The sequence below is a fragment of the Micromys minutus genome (genome assembly GCF_963924665.1).
Source record: "Micromys minutus genome assembly, chromosome: 6".
NCBI lineage: Eukaryota > Metazoa > Chordata > Mammalia > Rodentia > Muridae > Micromys > Micromys minutus.
In genome coordinates, this window is record NC_137975.1 from 25,882,160 (window position 1) to 25,897,178 (window position 15,019).

At 43.9% G+C, this 15,019-nt stretch overlaps 1 protein-coding gene across 3 annotated transcripts in view; it reads right to left on the reverse strand.

Annotated features, from left to right (window-relative positions):
- PPP1R12B (protein phosphatase 1 regulatory subunit 12B) overlaps nucleotides 1-15,019 on the reverse strand; it is a 185,028-nt gene that overhangs the window by 11,303 nt on the left and 158,706 nt on the right. For all 3 annotated transcript variants that reach the window (XM_080918063.1, XM_080918062.1, XM_080918064.1), the window contains 5 exons: nucleotides 14,717-14,733; nucleotides 10,439-10,583; nucleotides 9,505-9,609; nucleotides 6,722-6,775; nucleotides 5,123-5,173 (listed from right to left, as the gene is read on the reverse strand). In XM_080918063.1, coding sequence (XP_080774189.1) covers nucleotides 5,123-5,173; nucleotides 6,722-6,775; nucleotides 9,505-9,609; nucleotides 10,439-10,583; nucleotides 14,717-14,733 — 372 coding nt within the window. The remainder of the gene's footprint in view (nucleotides 1-5,122; nucleotides 5,174-6,721; nucleotides 6,776-9,504; nucleotides 9,610-10,438; nucleotides 10,584-14,716; nucleotides 14,734-15,019) is intronic.

The following is a 15,019-nucleotide window of genomic DNA, read 5'->3' on the forward strand; positions in this document are numbered from 1 at the left end:
TCAAACATCACCCTTTTCTCTTCTTCATCTTGTACTCACACTTGACCCCCACTCCTATTTGTTTTCTTCCTTAATTTAAAAAATACAACCAGAGGGCGTTTTCTTTAAGCACTTTCTGAATATAGCATGCATCAGTAAGAAGGCTGATGTGACACCTGCCAGCTCTTCGGGTGGACCTGTAACCTGTTTTTCGGGAAGCATAATCAACCTTCCCAGTTATCCCTGGTAGCACACAGAGCTTGTCCAGGTCCTACAAGTGCCAAACAGCATCTGACCTACTATACACGATTATATTATACATCTAACCATATAATGTATACATGATTATATGTATCACAAACTTCACAGCTAACCTGTGCTCTCTGGCTTAGTTCGTGTCGAGGCTTGGAACTATGTAAATGTGTTTAAAGAGATGTACACTCTGGAAATTATAAATGCACAAAAGCAGAGACCTCATAAAGGTGATAAAGGAACTGGCAGGAGCAATGTGGTCGGACCTCACCCATGCCTCAGTGCTGCAAGGGAACAGATAACTGACACAGTCCTCCTGATATAACAGTGACTCACAGACCATGGTGAAGGGACCCCAGCACAGGCCTGCCTCATGCTTTTCCAAGGACCCTCTGTACTAACCTTGAAACTAAGGTATCAGCTCTCCTGGGAGCGGGAAATGACTTTGCTATATAGGGTTTGGGTTATAGTGGTAACAGAAAGGATCCAGGTATCAGAGCAGTCTCTCGTACTAACTACATACACAGTGAGTGAGGACAGAGGCGAGAGATTAGTGGGGATATTGATGGTCTGGGAGTGAACCAGCAAGAAAATCAAAGTAGCACGAGAGCAACAGTAAAAAGGAAAAAAAAGCGGAGAGACACTGTCGAAGAGTTCTTTGCCCAAAGAGGAAGAGGTATGGCTCCCAGGCACCTCTGCCAACTCTAAGCATCTTGACCATGGAGGGACAGGTGAGGGAGATCATGACAGCACATGGAGGTTTTAAAGACATGAACAAAAGCTCCGAACCCCCTGGTAATGCCGTTCATTGGTGTTGACATCTGACCAAAGCTTGGAATACACTCACTGTCATTATATGAAGTGGCCTTTGCCTCCAAGGGATATTACAGCAATCAACTAAGGAGATGACCTAGTCTAACATGTGGATGCAGGCAGCTCTAGGTGGAAGAATCTGGAAGCTATCAGCATGGAGGAGGGTGGTAGGAAACATCTGGTGGAATGTTCTGCAGGAAGCAGTCATAAAAACAAGCATGGCAAAAACATGGCGAGGAGGGCAGAGCATGGGGTCCAGGGCGGGGCCCAGGGCAGGCTGGCTAGCGTACTTCCAGAGTAAGCAAAGTCGAACCTCAGAAGCAGCTTACAGGGAGATGCTGCTGGGCCCTTCTCATGCAGGGGCCTGAGACAGGAAGGGTAGGGTGGAGCAAGAAGCTGAAGCTCGGTGGAGGATGTGCCAGTAAAAAGTCATTGGATGTGGACACCCCCAGACCAGTGCAGAGCCAGCTCAGCTCACACTGACATGCACACCTGTCGTATCTGTCACCGAATTCTACTCCAATCTGGGGGAGTGGAGTTTCTCCTAGGGAGAGGCATACTTACCTTTCTGGTAGACGCCACACCGTCTCCCAACCACAGAGCCCTCCATATGCCTGGGCTAGCCCATCTCATGGACCCACTTCACTGGACCTTTGTGTTTTGTTTTGTTGGTATTAGGGAAACAGGCAATGGTGTCACTTTTGGACTTGAGTGCCTACTGAGTTTTCAAGCATGCGTGGGAAGTCACCCCTACAAATGGCACTCTATTAATGGCTTCAGGAAATACTGAACTGCATAATCTGAATATGCACAAAATGCATAAACACAGAACAACTGGTCCCAAGGCCTAGGAGATCTCTCTCACATCTGGTAAGACTTCCCAGACAACCATACTATTCACTGACTACCTCACACAAGTGTTTAGTCATTCATCCTCAGAAAAGTTGATGAGCATACATTATAGCCAGATGAAGACCTTGAGAACTAAACACTCCCATTCTTCAACCCTTTAGAGCTGGTCACGGAATTCCGTAATATATTCATAAAATTCAATTAGGCACAGACAGAAACTTGACTGAAGTGTGACTTGGACAGTCTGATGCTCTTCCCACTTAGGCCTGTACAAATTATGTTCAGGGGCAGTATGGTCTGTAGGTGTTTCTTCTCCACTTGGCTTTCTAAGTGGCAGGAGAGAATAATGGGGACTAAGTGATAAGGTGGATTTCTAATACAGTCTCAAAAGCAACTCACTGGCTGGTTTGGGGGCCAGCTATGATCTGGCTCTACTTGTTAATTTATATATTTATATAATTTCCCCCTTTATGTGTATGGGCTTTGCTTGCATGCATGTTTGTGCATCATGTGTGTGCAGTACCACAGATGGCCAGTAGAGGGCACTAGAACCTCTGGGACTGGAGTTAGAGGTGGTTGTGAGCCACCAAGTGGGTATTGAAAATTGAACTCAGGACCTCTGGAAGAGCAGTTGGTGCTCTTAACCTCTGAGCCATCTCTCCAGGCTATTAAATTTATTTATTTATTTTTAAAGTTTTGGTAAGTAACTTTTGGTTAGAAAGAACAAATACTTTCATGTGTTGTAAGCTCTTGAAATATTGAAGAAATGAACTCATGGCCTAGTTTAGAAAACCCACAGCTTGATAGGATAAGAACATAGAGACAGGCAAACCTGTGTCAACCCAACAACAATTGAAACAGCTTACTTACAAAACCAAAGAGCTTTTTTACTTGCCAGTTTAGATGACAGTAACAATAGAAATGAGAAAGAACACAAAGGTCCCTGTGGGTTTTTTTTCCCTATTTTTGAGTCTTTGTATGAGGCTTATGTGAATGACATAAAGGGCCTGCCTATGGGCTTCAGGGCACTCATGGTGTGTGTGTGGGGGGGGGGGGCACTTCTGCCTAATTTATAAGCTCCAAATCAGCATTTCGGTCTTTTCTTTCGGCCCCTTGCATTTCCACTCCCTTGTTTTTGAGATTGGATCTCATGTATCTTATGCTGGCCTGGAGCCTGCTGGGGTTACATGCATGCATCACCACAGTAGGTTTATGTGGTCTGAGGATCAAACCCAGGGCATGCTTAGTAAGCACCCTACCTACTAAGTTACAGTCTCAGCCCTTTTTTTCTTATTTTATTTATTTTAGAGGTTGATTATTTTCTCTCTCTCCCTCCCCCCTCCTCTCCTCTTCTCTCTCTCTCTCTCTCTCTCTCTCTCTCTCTTCCTTCCTTCCTTTCTAAACAGGGTCTTTATGTAGACCAGGTTGTCTCTGTTTCCCAAGTGGTGAGATTACAGGTATATGTCATTATACTCAGACATATACATATATATATAATATAATACATATTATAATAATAAATATTTAATACACATTTTAATATATACTTAGAAGACTTACTTAAGCACTGACTTGTGTGTCCAAGTGCTCTGCCTCCATAAATGTATATGACAATGTATGTGCTTAGTCCTCACAGAGGTTAGAAGACCTCCTGGAACTGGAGTTGTGGATTATTATGAAACATGATGTGGGTGCTAGGAACCGAACCCACGTCTTCTGCAGGAATGATAAGTGCTCTTAACCACTGAGTTAACCCTCTGGCCATCCTTGCTCAGGCCATTTCTTACCGAGCAGTGTGGACAGCGGCCTAACCGCAGAGCACAGGCGGCACAGCTGAGGCTTTCAGACGGGACACCCTCAAAAGCATACAGAACGGTGTGCTCATTCATGAGGAACTGTTGGCAGTACCAGCACACTATGCTAAGAGGAAGAAAATACTACTGTAGCGAGCTGGGTTTGCAAAGGCCAGAAGGTGAAAACGATCAGTGGTGTTTGTGAGGGCAGTGTTTTGTCTGCTCAAGAGAATCAAACACTATTTCTATTCCTGGTGTTTTTGAGTCAACCTGGGAAATGTAAAGTGTTGAAGAATAACTAGTTATTCAGATTCTACGTTACTGTTACTAGTCACGCGGTGGGCTGGTGACCAGGAATGAGAGGTGGGCTTGGCATCTTCCCTTCACTACAACTCTAAGGAGTAACAGGACTGTGAGCACAGGCTCTGAAATCTTTTTTTGTGTGTGGTGGGTATCCATAAACAACATCTTTTTAGGCCATTAAAACAACAACTGTCTCTTGGGAATTCACTTGTACACCGGAGACCTCACTCACAGGAGGACATTTGGGGATTTGTCTGACACTACCCCAGGGTTTCTGCCTCTTAGCTACAGAAATCTACATCTGACTTGGCATTGCATATCCACTAAAATAACTTTTTTAAAGAAAGGAAGAAGCTGACAATGGCTATGTAGCACAGTGCACTTAGACAGGTAGCTCCCCTAAGCAGCCCCATGTTCCTTCCTTCCTTCCTTCCTTCCTTCCTTCCTTCCTTCCTTCCTTCCTTCCTTCTTCCTATAGCAACAGACTAGCACTCAAAATTGGCAACAATCCATTCTAGAAGCTAAGAGAAATAATGGTTGCTGTTGGCCATCCTCAAGAAGATGGAGGCAGTAAGCCCTCAAGTCACGTGGAGGTCTGAGTTTTCTCTAGTTCTAGTGGGTGAAGTCCAAGAACTCTAGAATCCTGCAGAGGAAATGGCCTAGGACAGGAAATCAATATGCAAATAAATTTTCATACTCTGGCAAGAGTGGTGTTTGGTGAGGAAAGCCTGTGGCAATGTCCAGGCTACATGGAGCTTCCCTAGCGGGGACTCTGCAGAGCAGGGAGAATTTGTCCTAGCTCTTTAACCAGTCTCCAGGGGAAAGTCTCTGCTTTGAAAACCTTGGAAGTTCAGCTTGGGGTTTTGGCATCCAGCCTGCTGAAAGTTCCCCCATATCCTAGTCAGCTGCTCCTACACGGCCTCTGAGGTGGCCACAGCAGATGCAGCATGAACTGAGAGAGCCCAAGAGATGGCTGAGGAGAGGTGCTCACTTCCCTACCTCAGCATCTCTTCTTGAGGGTGCTCAGTTGGCAGTGACATTTAGAGCGGGCAAGCCTAGGCTCGAGTATCTACTTCAGGCAGGCATTCAGACAAGAGACAGATGCTAAGACATAGATAAGGTCTTCATACCTTCATCTCTTCTTCCATTTCCGACATTTTCCGTTCCAGTGCTCGCCTCTCCTATGGAGAAACACGGGGCTTGTTGAAGAGATAATGGCATCACACAGCTGCCTCCCTCACGCCCCACCATCAGCAGCTTCATGATCTCTGTGTCTGACTCAACTAGGGCCGACCTTTCTCCGTATGTGTACTCTGCCCTGCCGCCATGGGATAGAGCTACTTCACTGATGACAGTCCTACTACCTAAGTCTTCTATGAGAGAACGAGATGAAGCCAGTGGCATCCGACTAACGTCTTTTACAAGTTAAAATTTTCAAATTACTGCAAATACCTAGGACCCTTGCTTTCTAGAAACAAAAATCTATCACCTTTACTAACATTCCACTGGGTTCCCAGGAACTACATCCCAGGGAGAGGATGGTCAGTGGGGAAGCACATATCACTGTGTGCAACTTCTCGTGTGCAACTTCTCCCCTCTTGCTTTCTCTCCAGTTAGTAACTCTTATAACCTGACTCCAACGAGGAACTGTTAACCAGATCAGATGCCAAGGAGGACTGGTCACAGGCCAAGGAAATGAAACATAAAACTTAGCTTTTCCCACAGAAGATAAGAAAGATAGGAACATACTGTATCTCTATAGTTAGATCAGAATTAGGGCTCATCACTAAATATAACCGAGTTTCCCCAACCCAGGGATATCAAATCCCAGATAGAAACATGTGAGATCAGGTCAGGAATCTGACTAGAACGTCCTCTGCCAGAGGGCTGACGAAAGTCTGACTGCTCAGGTCTTAAATCACAAGACCAAGTTCAATGGCAAAGGAAGTCAGAAAAACGTCCTTTAAAAAAACATATATATCTGAGTATGCCTGTGTGTGTGTGCGCGTGTGCGTGTGTGTGTGTGTGTGTGTGTGTGTGTGTGTGCGCGCGCGCGCGCTCGCGAACGTGTATATCCATACCATAGTATGTACATGGAGCTCAGAGAACAACCTTTGGGAACTAGTTCTCTCCATCCACTGTGGGCTCTGCTGTCAGGCATGTACACAGCAAGCACTTTCACTACCTCACAGGCTAGCCACCGCCTTCTGAGACTAGGTTTTGCTATGCAGCTGCGGATGGCCTGGAATTCACTATGAAGTGCAGGCTAGACTTGAATTTGTGACAGTCTTCCTGCCTCTGCCTCTCAAATGTGGGGATTATAGGTATGTGACCAGATAAAAGCTGTCTTTCTGTCTGGGGCCATGGAAAAGGGAGAAAGTACATGTTTAAGTAACCAAATGTCTTAGAGCTCTGTGCAGTTCTGAAGGAAGACAAATGCATGAGATGACTTCCCAAGGCTCCTTCCCACCCCAAAACTGGCACATTCAAAGTAACCAACTATATGGGAAAGCCAAGAGAACTGGCCAAATTACTGTCCAGAATCAGACAAGACAAAAAAAAAAAAAAAAAAAAAAAAAAAAAAAAAAAAAAAAAGATTATTGAGCTGGGAACGGAATGTGGCAGAGCTCCTGCCTTCTTAAGATGAACTTTTTCCACTGGCAGAACAACAAAGTTAGAGAAGGTCAGAAGACATGCAGCAGGCGGCCAAGGGACACAGATGAGCGTACCCGCTTCTCCACCTCCAGCACCGAGGACCGGTCCGAGGTCTTCTCTTGTTTCTGCTGTGCAAACACAAGGACAACACCTGTTGTTTAGGCTGTGTCACATGTTCACCGCCAGACATCCAGAAAGAGGCTGCAGGCTTCTGGGGTTTTCCTTTTAGCAAGGGTCTCAAGCAGACAGACTGTGAGACCTCGAACCCTAACGTTTGCCGTGGACGGTAATTAGGATGGCCCCTGGGGAGGGGAAGGCAACGACAGTTTCTGAAGCTCAGCCTGTGTGTGTACACCCCTAACGCACACCCTCATACTCTCACATACTCTCATCTTCCTTCTCCCCTTAGACTACAAGCTCCAAATACTAAGCTCTTCTTCCACCGAATCACCCCTGCTCCGCCTCAGGGACCCAGCTCTTCTCTACATGCTGGAAGCCCCCAAACTTTCCTGCAGTCCCCGAGGCACTCTTGTGATCACCTTTCCCGCCACTTCTGTTCTGAGCACTGAGGCCTTTTCCTTCTACTGTGGTAGTCTCCTTAGATAGTTTTTGGTATCTGAACAGAACACTTCCACTTTTACCTGTTTGGTTTCCTTCTTAATCTGTAAAGATTTTATCTGAACAAAGACTTTACGGTATATTTTGATCACTACTGACTTTCAGTTTCAATCCTTCAGAGGAGTAAGATGATTTGTCCACTAACCTAAGAGTAACTTGAGGGGAAGGTCCTGCCTTCATTCAAGGAATGTAGGAATCTCTGTCTCCTTTGGGCTTCATGTTAGTGGACTGGGTGGGACTTTGAACATTCTGTGGGCATTTAGTGACAAAGTATGCTTCTTGCCTAGCACAAGGCCCAGACTGCTGCGATAAGGGGAGGCATTAGGCTGCTCCTGCAGATGCTCCCTCCCTTTGCTTCCTTTCTTCTCAATTACCAAGTAGCTAAAAGTAACAACAAAACTTAGAATTCTGGCTCTCATCCTAGACTTTCACCTTCTGCTCTCAAGGTCATGGCCGCCTGTCATTCTATGGCATCTCCTGAGAAGCAGAAAGGAAAGGGGAACGTATCAGCAGGGTTCAGAGCTTGTTTATAACTCCCTTTTCTCTTTCCTAAGCCAGAGGAGCTGGAAAGATTTCGAGATTTGTTAAGTTCCAAATATAAAGAACTAGCTTTTTTTTTTTCTTTTGCTTGTATAGTTTTAAATTATAGCTCCCTTGACTTTGAGTTGACGTTTTATGTAAAATGCTGCATGTGTCCATGTGGGAACTATCTCCAAACAAATGATGAGGCTGACAGGCCCTCCCTTCCTCCACAATCCTACCAAACATTTCCATTTTTGGTAAATAGAGACTTTGTTTGTAGCACTATCATTTCTTTCTGAGCTTCAAATAGCTTGCATTTGGTAAAATTAAGTATATCCCAGCATACCTAGCAGAGCAGTGCTGCCCCAGGGACAGGGAAAGAGATTCGATTGTGATCTGTGCGGGTCACTGAACAGTTAGGCTGGGAAACAACTCCAGGAATTTCTAGCTAGTGTCAGCAGCTCCTGCTGAGGAGCTGGCTGCAGCATTTTCATGGGGCTGCTCCTTTATGTTCTGAGAAAGGTATAGCTTCTGGGAGCAGCCCAAGGCTGCATTCAGTACTAACTGCTGCCCATCTGGAAGCTATTCACAACCAAACTAGTCTCTGACAGGACATACTGCCTAGTTTAGTAATGCAGAGGGGAGAGTGACCATAAAATGCATTTATTCCACCCCACCAACCTGATGGCAGGATTATAATTTTGTCATGGACTTTTCTTTAAATCAGAGACCTTCCCTCCCACCCTTACAAAATGGCTTTAAATCTAGTATGAGTTAGCTGTAGGTCTCAGAAAGTACAGTAAGAGCCATAATGTGCAGTAATGGCTTCTGTCTCCCTTCTTTGTTCCCCTGTGCACCCCCTGTCAGAGGGACTACAGTAAGATGCTAAGATGGTAGTCAACCCCTCCCCAAGCACATACCATGTGCCTGGGACTCCATGAGCCTATAATTTTTATTTTTCATTTGGGCTATATCATATTACCAGATGAAGTAGCCACCTCTGGTTTTCATTTTATATTCTTGTAAAGAGTCCTTTTTTTTTTTAACCTAGCCCCCAGGCCTTCTGGGAGGGAAATAACTGAACAGGCTTCCTGTTAACTCTGCACTAACCAAAGGCAAGCTGCTGTAGCTTTCAGCTGCTGGGCTTGTTTCATGGGCTATGTGACCATGCCCCCCAGCAGCCTCTCAGATTTTGTGTAATTAAATCAGGCCTGGTGGTAAGAGGGAGCGGCTTATCCGATCACACTGTCACACTTCCATACTGCCAGATGCAAAGGGGGACACTTTTGCCCCAAGGTGGAGTCCCCCTGGAACCTACTCTGACCACTTCATCCCCTGATGTAAACAAACCACTTGAGATTTTTGGGCTCCACCTTGGGCTTTCCATACTTGGTTATAGTGTTGTGCTTATTTCTCTCCACGCTGGAGCACCAGCAGGATGGGAGGAACCCTTAGCGCTGACCCAGTACTGGCTGGACCTGTGCTTCTGCAGTGAGAAGTTATATTAATATCAGTGACTAGCATTCAGAACAGCAGTTAGGTGTTCACGGAACTAAACTGTCAGTTTTCAAAATTATTACTTTAAATAAGAGTTCCCACCTGGCCGGCTTGGAGGAAGTGCCACTTTGCCTCATCTCCCAGCCTGTCCTCTAGATAGCTGGCCACCCTGTGGCCACCCTGCCCCTTCCCCTCCCCTGCATTGTTCACTCTTCCTTACCTGGGCCACCTTTTCAAGCTTGGCTTTTATATCGGCAAGCTCTAGCTGGGCCTCCTGAAGTTTTGTTTTCAGTTTTTGGTTTTCAGTCAGGGCACTCTCATAGAGCTGTGAAGGGAACAGAACCAGGTCACTGGATGGGCTACTAGGAGATGAACTCATTTCTGCGTCAAGCCTCCCCGATCAGGTGCAGATGGAGAGTGGTTTACGGAGAGCCACTGCTCTCTGGATTCCGGGCTCTCAGGTGCTAGGCACAAGGAGAGAGATGGAGAGCCCCGCTGTCAGTGAGGCTAACCTGGGAGAAAGCCACATACCCATTTCTCCCACACGGCCTCTGCACTGCATAAAGTAGCTTCCAGACAAAACAGAATTATTGTTTCTGGAACCAGTTTGTTGATTTTTGTCAAATTCTGCTTAACAAAAAAAAAAAAAAAAAAAAAAATCAACCAAGAAAAATTTCCTTAACCAAAATGTTTTGGTTCCCCATCACCCCTGCATTTCAAACATCTAAAAGGGAATGTTTCCAAAGTCCAAAGAGCAAGAACCTAGAGAAGTGAATGATATTTTTTAAAAACTAGCACCAAAAAGTAGTTGGCTAATATTCAAAACACCTCATTTTAAAAAGTACATGTTTCTTAAAAATAAGTCTAATCAAATAATTCTCATGGGTTCAGACACACAGCATTATGCATTTTACTCTTTAAATATAGTACATTTCTGACTTTCCCTATACTTCTAAAGATTTGACTCTAAGCATATACTTACGGTAATAAAACAATTTAAAATAGTTTTTAGTGGGTAGAGAGGTTGAATCAAAGAGAGAGCACTTAAGTTCCTTTTGTATTCTTTTTTCAGAATTTTGCTTAATTTTTTCTACTGGTGGGAAAGGCTAAGAGGTTTATATAGCATAAGCCAAGAAACTGGAAAGAGATCCTACTTTTTTATAATCCCTGTTGCTGTCCTCTTCTACCCGGCTGGTCAGGCTGGCTAGACGAGCCTCCCTGGCTTCCCTACGGGCTCTTGCTGAGGCACGGTCACTGTAAGAGTCGCTGCTGGTTGGGTTACTGCCTCCTGACTCCAACCTGTAAGATAAATGTTGAAGATAAAAGTTGATTTTGAGAACAAAGTGTGTGTGTGTGTGTGTGTGTGTGTGTGTGTGTGAGAGAGAGAGAGAGAGAGAGAGAGAGAGAGAGAGAGAGAGAGAGAGAGAGAGAGAGCCCCCCTAAGGCTAGTCTGTGCCTTCTCTAAGAAGCTGAGAACTCTGGCCAGAAACTTGCCTTCCTTGAAACTCTTAGCCAGCATGCACAGGTCTCATGACCACATTGTGAACGTGCATATGAGCAATAACACAGCTTGTGAAGAGAGGCTGTTATTTGCCAAGAATGGAGCACACTTGAAAACTTGGTGGTTTGGACCATGTGCTGCTTTAAATCTTAGAGCTTTCAAATTAACTGGGAGTTGAACTGCTTCTTTCTCTTGGGTCTGAAGGGCTCTTGGAAAATGATAACAATGAATGGTCAGAAACACATGGGTTTGGAGAATGAGCCATTGGGGGGGGGGAGAGAGAGAGAGAGAGAGAGAAAGAGAGAGAGAGAGAGAGAGAGAGAGAGGGAGGGAGGGAGGGAGGGAGGGAGGGAGGGAGGGAGGGAGGGAGGGAGGGAATGGCAACCTCAGCAAGACACTTGGGCTTCTGGGTGCACAACAGATTTGCTGGAGTGAAATACCCAAGCAGCCCATCTCCTCCCCTGTATTCCAGGCTTGTAGCTAAGATTTCTATGCCTGGCAGGTGAGCTTCTAGAGTTGTTGGTGGCTCTATTTCCAGCACTGCTGAATGTTTCAGGGCAGAGTCTCTGAGCTAATTACCAGCTTAGTGTGCTGGTGTCCTTTTCATCCTTCACACCAGCTCATAGCTTCCTGCACTCTGCTCTGCTCACTACTGGGCAGCACACACCAAAGTGCTGTAGACTAACCAGCCCCCAGAGCACTGTCCCCTGAACTGCTTGGTTTGCACCGTCACAGCTGTGACTGCTTGGTTTCTGTGGTGGCTGCCGGCAGAGATGGTGTAAGCACTGGGAAGGGTGTAGGGGCAGGTCCAGTGAGGGGAGGAAGGTGGCACCTGCGCAGGACGCTGGGCCCTTTTCTCTTAGAGATGCCAGGACCTGTGTCCTGTTGCCTCCACGCTCCCTGCTCACAGAAATCTCTGCACTGGTGATTTTTCTGACTACAAAAGCAATACATGAAGTAATACCAAAGCATCTACCCCATAATCTTACCCAAGAAATAACTGCTATTAACAGTAGACTTCATATACTTCTGTAATGTCAAATACAAAAACGTTAAAATATATATTCCTATAAAGCCAGATAGGACCTACATTATTTAACTCCTCCCTACACTTATAATTCTGTGAGCATTTTCTCATAAAAATAAAAATATACTTCCTCCTTAAAAATGACTACACAGTTCATTCCTTGGCTACCTGGTAATTTAACCAAATTTCAGGTGATAGACACACTGCTTTAAAGTTGTTAGCTATTAACATATCTATTAACAACACTAAAATGTGCAGTCTATAATTCAGTTGGCCAATTATTTATTTGGTGGTGGTTGTTTTCTGTTTCAGACATGGCTTCACACAGCCAAAAACAGCCTCAAACTTGCTATGTAGGTAATGTTGAACTCCTGATCCTTTTGTCTCTACCTCTTGAATGCTGGAATTACTGATGTGTGCCACCCCCCCTTTTTTTTTTAGAAAAATGTTTAGAAATATAAATATGTGATCAAGGATAACTATATTTTGAATACTTATTATGTATAGCTATACTGCCTTCCAAAGAGACTTATCTCATTCCTTCTGTCCTGGTTTGCTTTATATAGCTGTGATAAACACCATGACCAAAAGCAACTTGGGAAGCAAAGGGGTTAATTTTAGCTTATAGGTTATGGTCTATCAGCCAAGGAGTCACAGCAAGACCTTAAGGCAGGATCTTTAAGCATAATCTAACTGGAAAACAGTATATTCTGGCTGGCTTCCAGGCTCAGGTGTTGTTATTTTTTCTTATACAACCCAGGTCCACTTGTCTAGGGATGGTAACACCCACAGTGGGCTGGGCCCTTCTATATCAATTAGCAAACAAGAAAATGGTCCAAAGACTAATCTGATGAGGATAATTCTTCAACTAAAGAGGGACCTCTTCTTAGGTATACCAAGCTGACAACCAAGATTTGCTGTTGCACCAAGTTTACAGGAAAATGCCATCCTTATTGTCCTACTTTAGTATTTTCAGTTGAGAGGGAGGTTCAGTGTTTGGTTATTCAGTGCTGTTGTTTCTAGATGGTTAGTCACACTTTGTAAAGTGTGCAGCTTTCTCTTGTCACACCTTGGGGGGATGTTCTTACATATCAGGGCTTTGACAATGAACACATCTCACAAACTTTTCACCTCCCTTTACTTTTTGATGTTTATAGAAACTCTTTTTCTTCATTTTAGTTTCTTTGAGACAGGCCGTGTACTGCCTAAGTTGCTCTAGGACTGCCTGTGTGGTCTAGGTCCTGACCCTCCTGCTTCAATCCTCCAAAGGACGGAACTACAAGTTTGAGTCACCATGCCCAGCTAGTTATGGTTATTTTAAAATAACAATAGTGCAAGTCTACATAATGAAACTTGATACTTTACAATCTTTAGGGTACTGTTTGGTAGATGTTTTCTATATACAGATAATAAAATACTGTCTTGTGCTTTTTTTTTTTTTTTTGTAGAAAGGGCCTTTCTCTTTAAAATTTAACTATCTGAAACATATTTGTTTGTTTCTTTAGTATGGATTGAAGAAAGGATATGTTTTCTCAAAACAAGCAAACAAACCAAAACCCCAAAATATTACATTTTCTCAATTAAGTACTTTATATCCACCCATGAGATGCAAATTCACATTATATATCTGACTTTTGAAGGTACTGTGGCATGGACTGTGTTATCAATCTCTACTTAATTTTACTTTTTATACACTCATTCCTTTCTTCCTTCTTTGCTTTCTGTGTGTGTATAAGTCAGAAGACAGCCATTAGGAATTGGCTCTTCCTGTCTGTCATGTGGTCCTGGGATAGAACTCAGTTGTCAGGTGTGGTGGCAAATCCCTTTCCCAGTCAAGCCGGCTCACCTGCCCTCTGGCTTACTCTTGAACTGGCACACCAGTTTTAATCATGACAATTTTATGATATATTTTGAAAGTGTCCTTCAGTGTAGCCTTCGTAATATAACCAAGTTCTCTAAAGATGAGAGATATAACAAAATACTACTCTTGGCGTGTTGTAAAGCAAAGCCATTTTATACTACTTGGCAAGTAAATTATTCACTCTTGGCTGGTACTTGGTGAGAGGACAGATAGAAGAATACATATAAATCTTAGCATATATTAACAAGTTCAAACTAGCTCAAGTACCAAACAGATTTAGAGACCAATTTCCCTGTGATGTCCTAGAACTGCATCTGTTCCGTATCTCCTTCTAATTTCTCTGTCACAGGAATAGTGAGGAGATTCAAACATTTAGTTCCAAAGACACTATTATTTTTATTTTCATCCTTAAGAAGATCAGTTTTGTACCTTAGATACTGTGTAAAAAATTATAGAGGATTCTTATTCATTTATTTTAGTAATTGCAAATCAGGCTCTTGGTTCATGTGATAAACTATCTATAAGCAGCATTTAGATATAAGATATAGGGCTAGATTTATTATGCAGTGACAGTATCTCACCTCAGTATAGGCTCACGATCTCCTTGGTAACAATCCTGTCTTCTGAACTATCAGATTCGGTTAACTGCCTCTTCCCATACCCATGATACCTGCCTGCCTATCGAAAAGGCACTTTCTGCTTTCTTCTGAAAGGATTTGTTGTGCCAGCAGATTGTAACCTAGCTGCAGATAAGGGCAGTGCCTCATTTGCAATTTCCTGAGTGCCCACAGGGCCTGGTACTGATGCCCATCAGTTGCAAGTGTGCACGGTGAACTTGAAGGAAGAGTGAGTTTCGGCAGCAAGGTGAGGTGAAGCTGTTTTATAAGACTGGGCCAGAGGTGAGTCTGACTATTATGGTGACTGAAGGAATGAAAAGGAAGGGTATGAAGTACACTAACTACTAAACTATTACATGAACTAAGTTTAACTAGTCATACAATCTCTCAAAAGAATTAAGCATGCATATAAAACAGAGTTCTTACCTAGAAAGTCTTTCATGCTAGAGAAAGGAGACAAAAAGAAAAAGAAAATAGCATTAGCAAGAGACTAATTTATATATTAACTTATAAATTTTACTTTTCAAATCAGATGTCTCAGCTTTCTCGTGGAGACAGGAGTTGCTAATTGAACTGTGCACACAGGGCCTCTTGGCTCTAATTCACAGGTCTTTGTACCACAGCTCACTGGTCTGAGGCTTTGGAGATAGCATCCTTTCCAATGGGTAGACCCCCAAATACAGAGCAATCAAATTCCTTTCTCCTCCAACTAGACAACCAAGCTTGTGC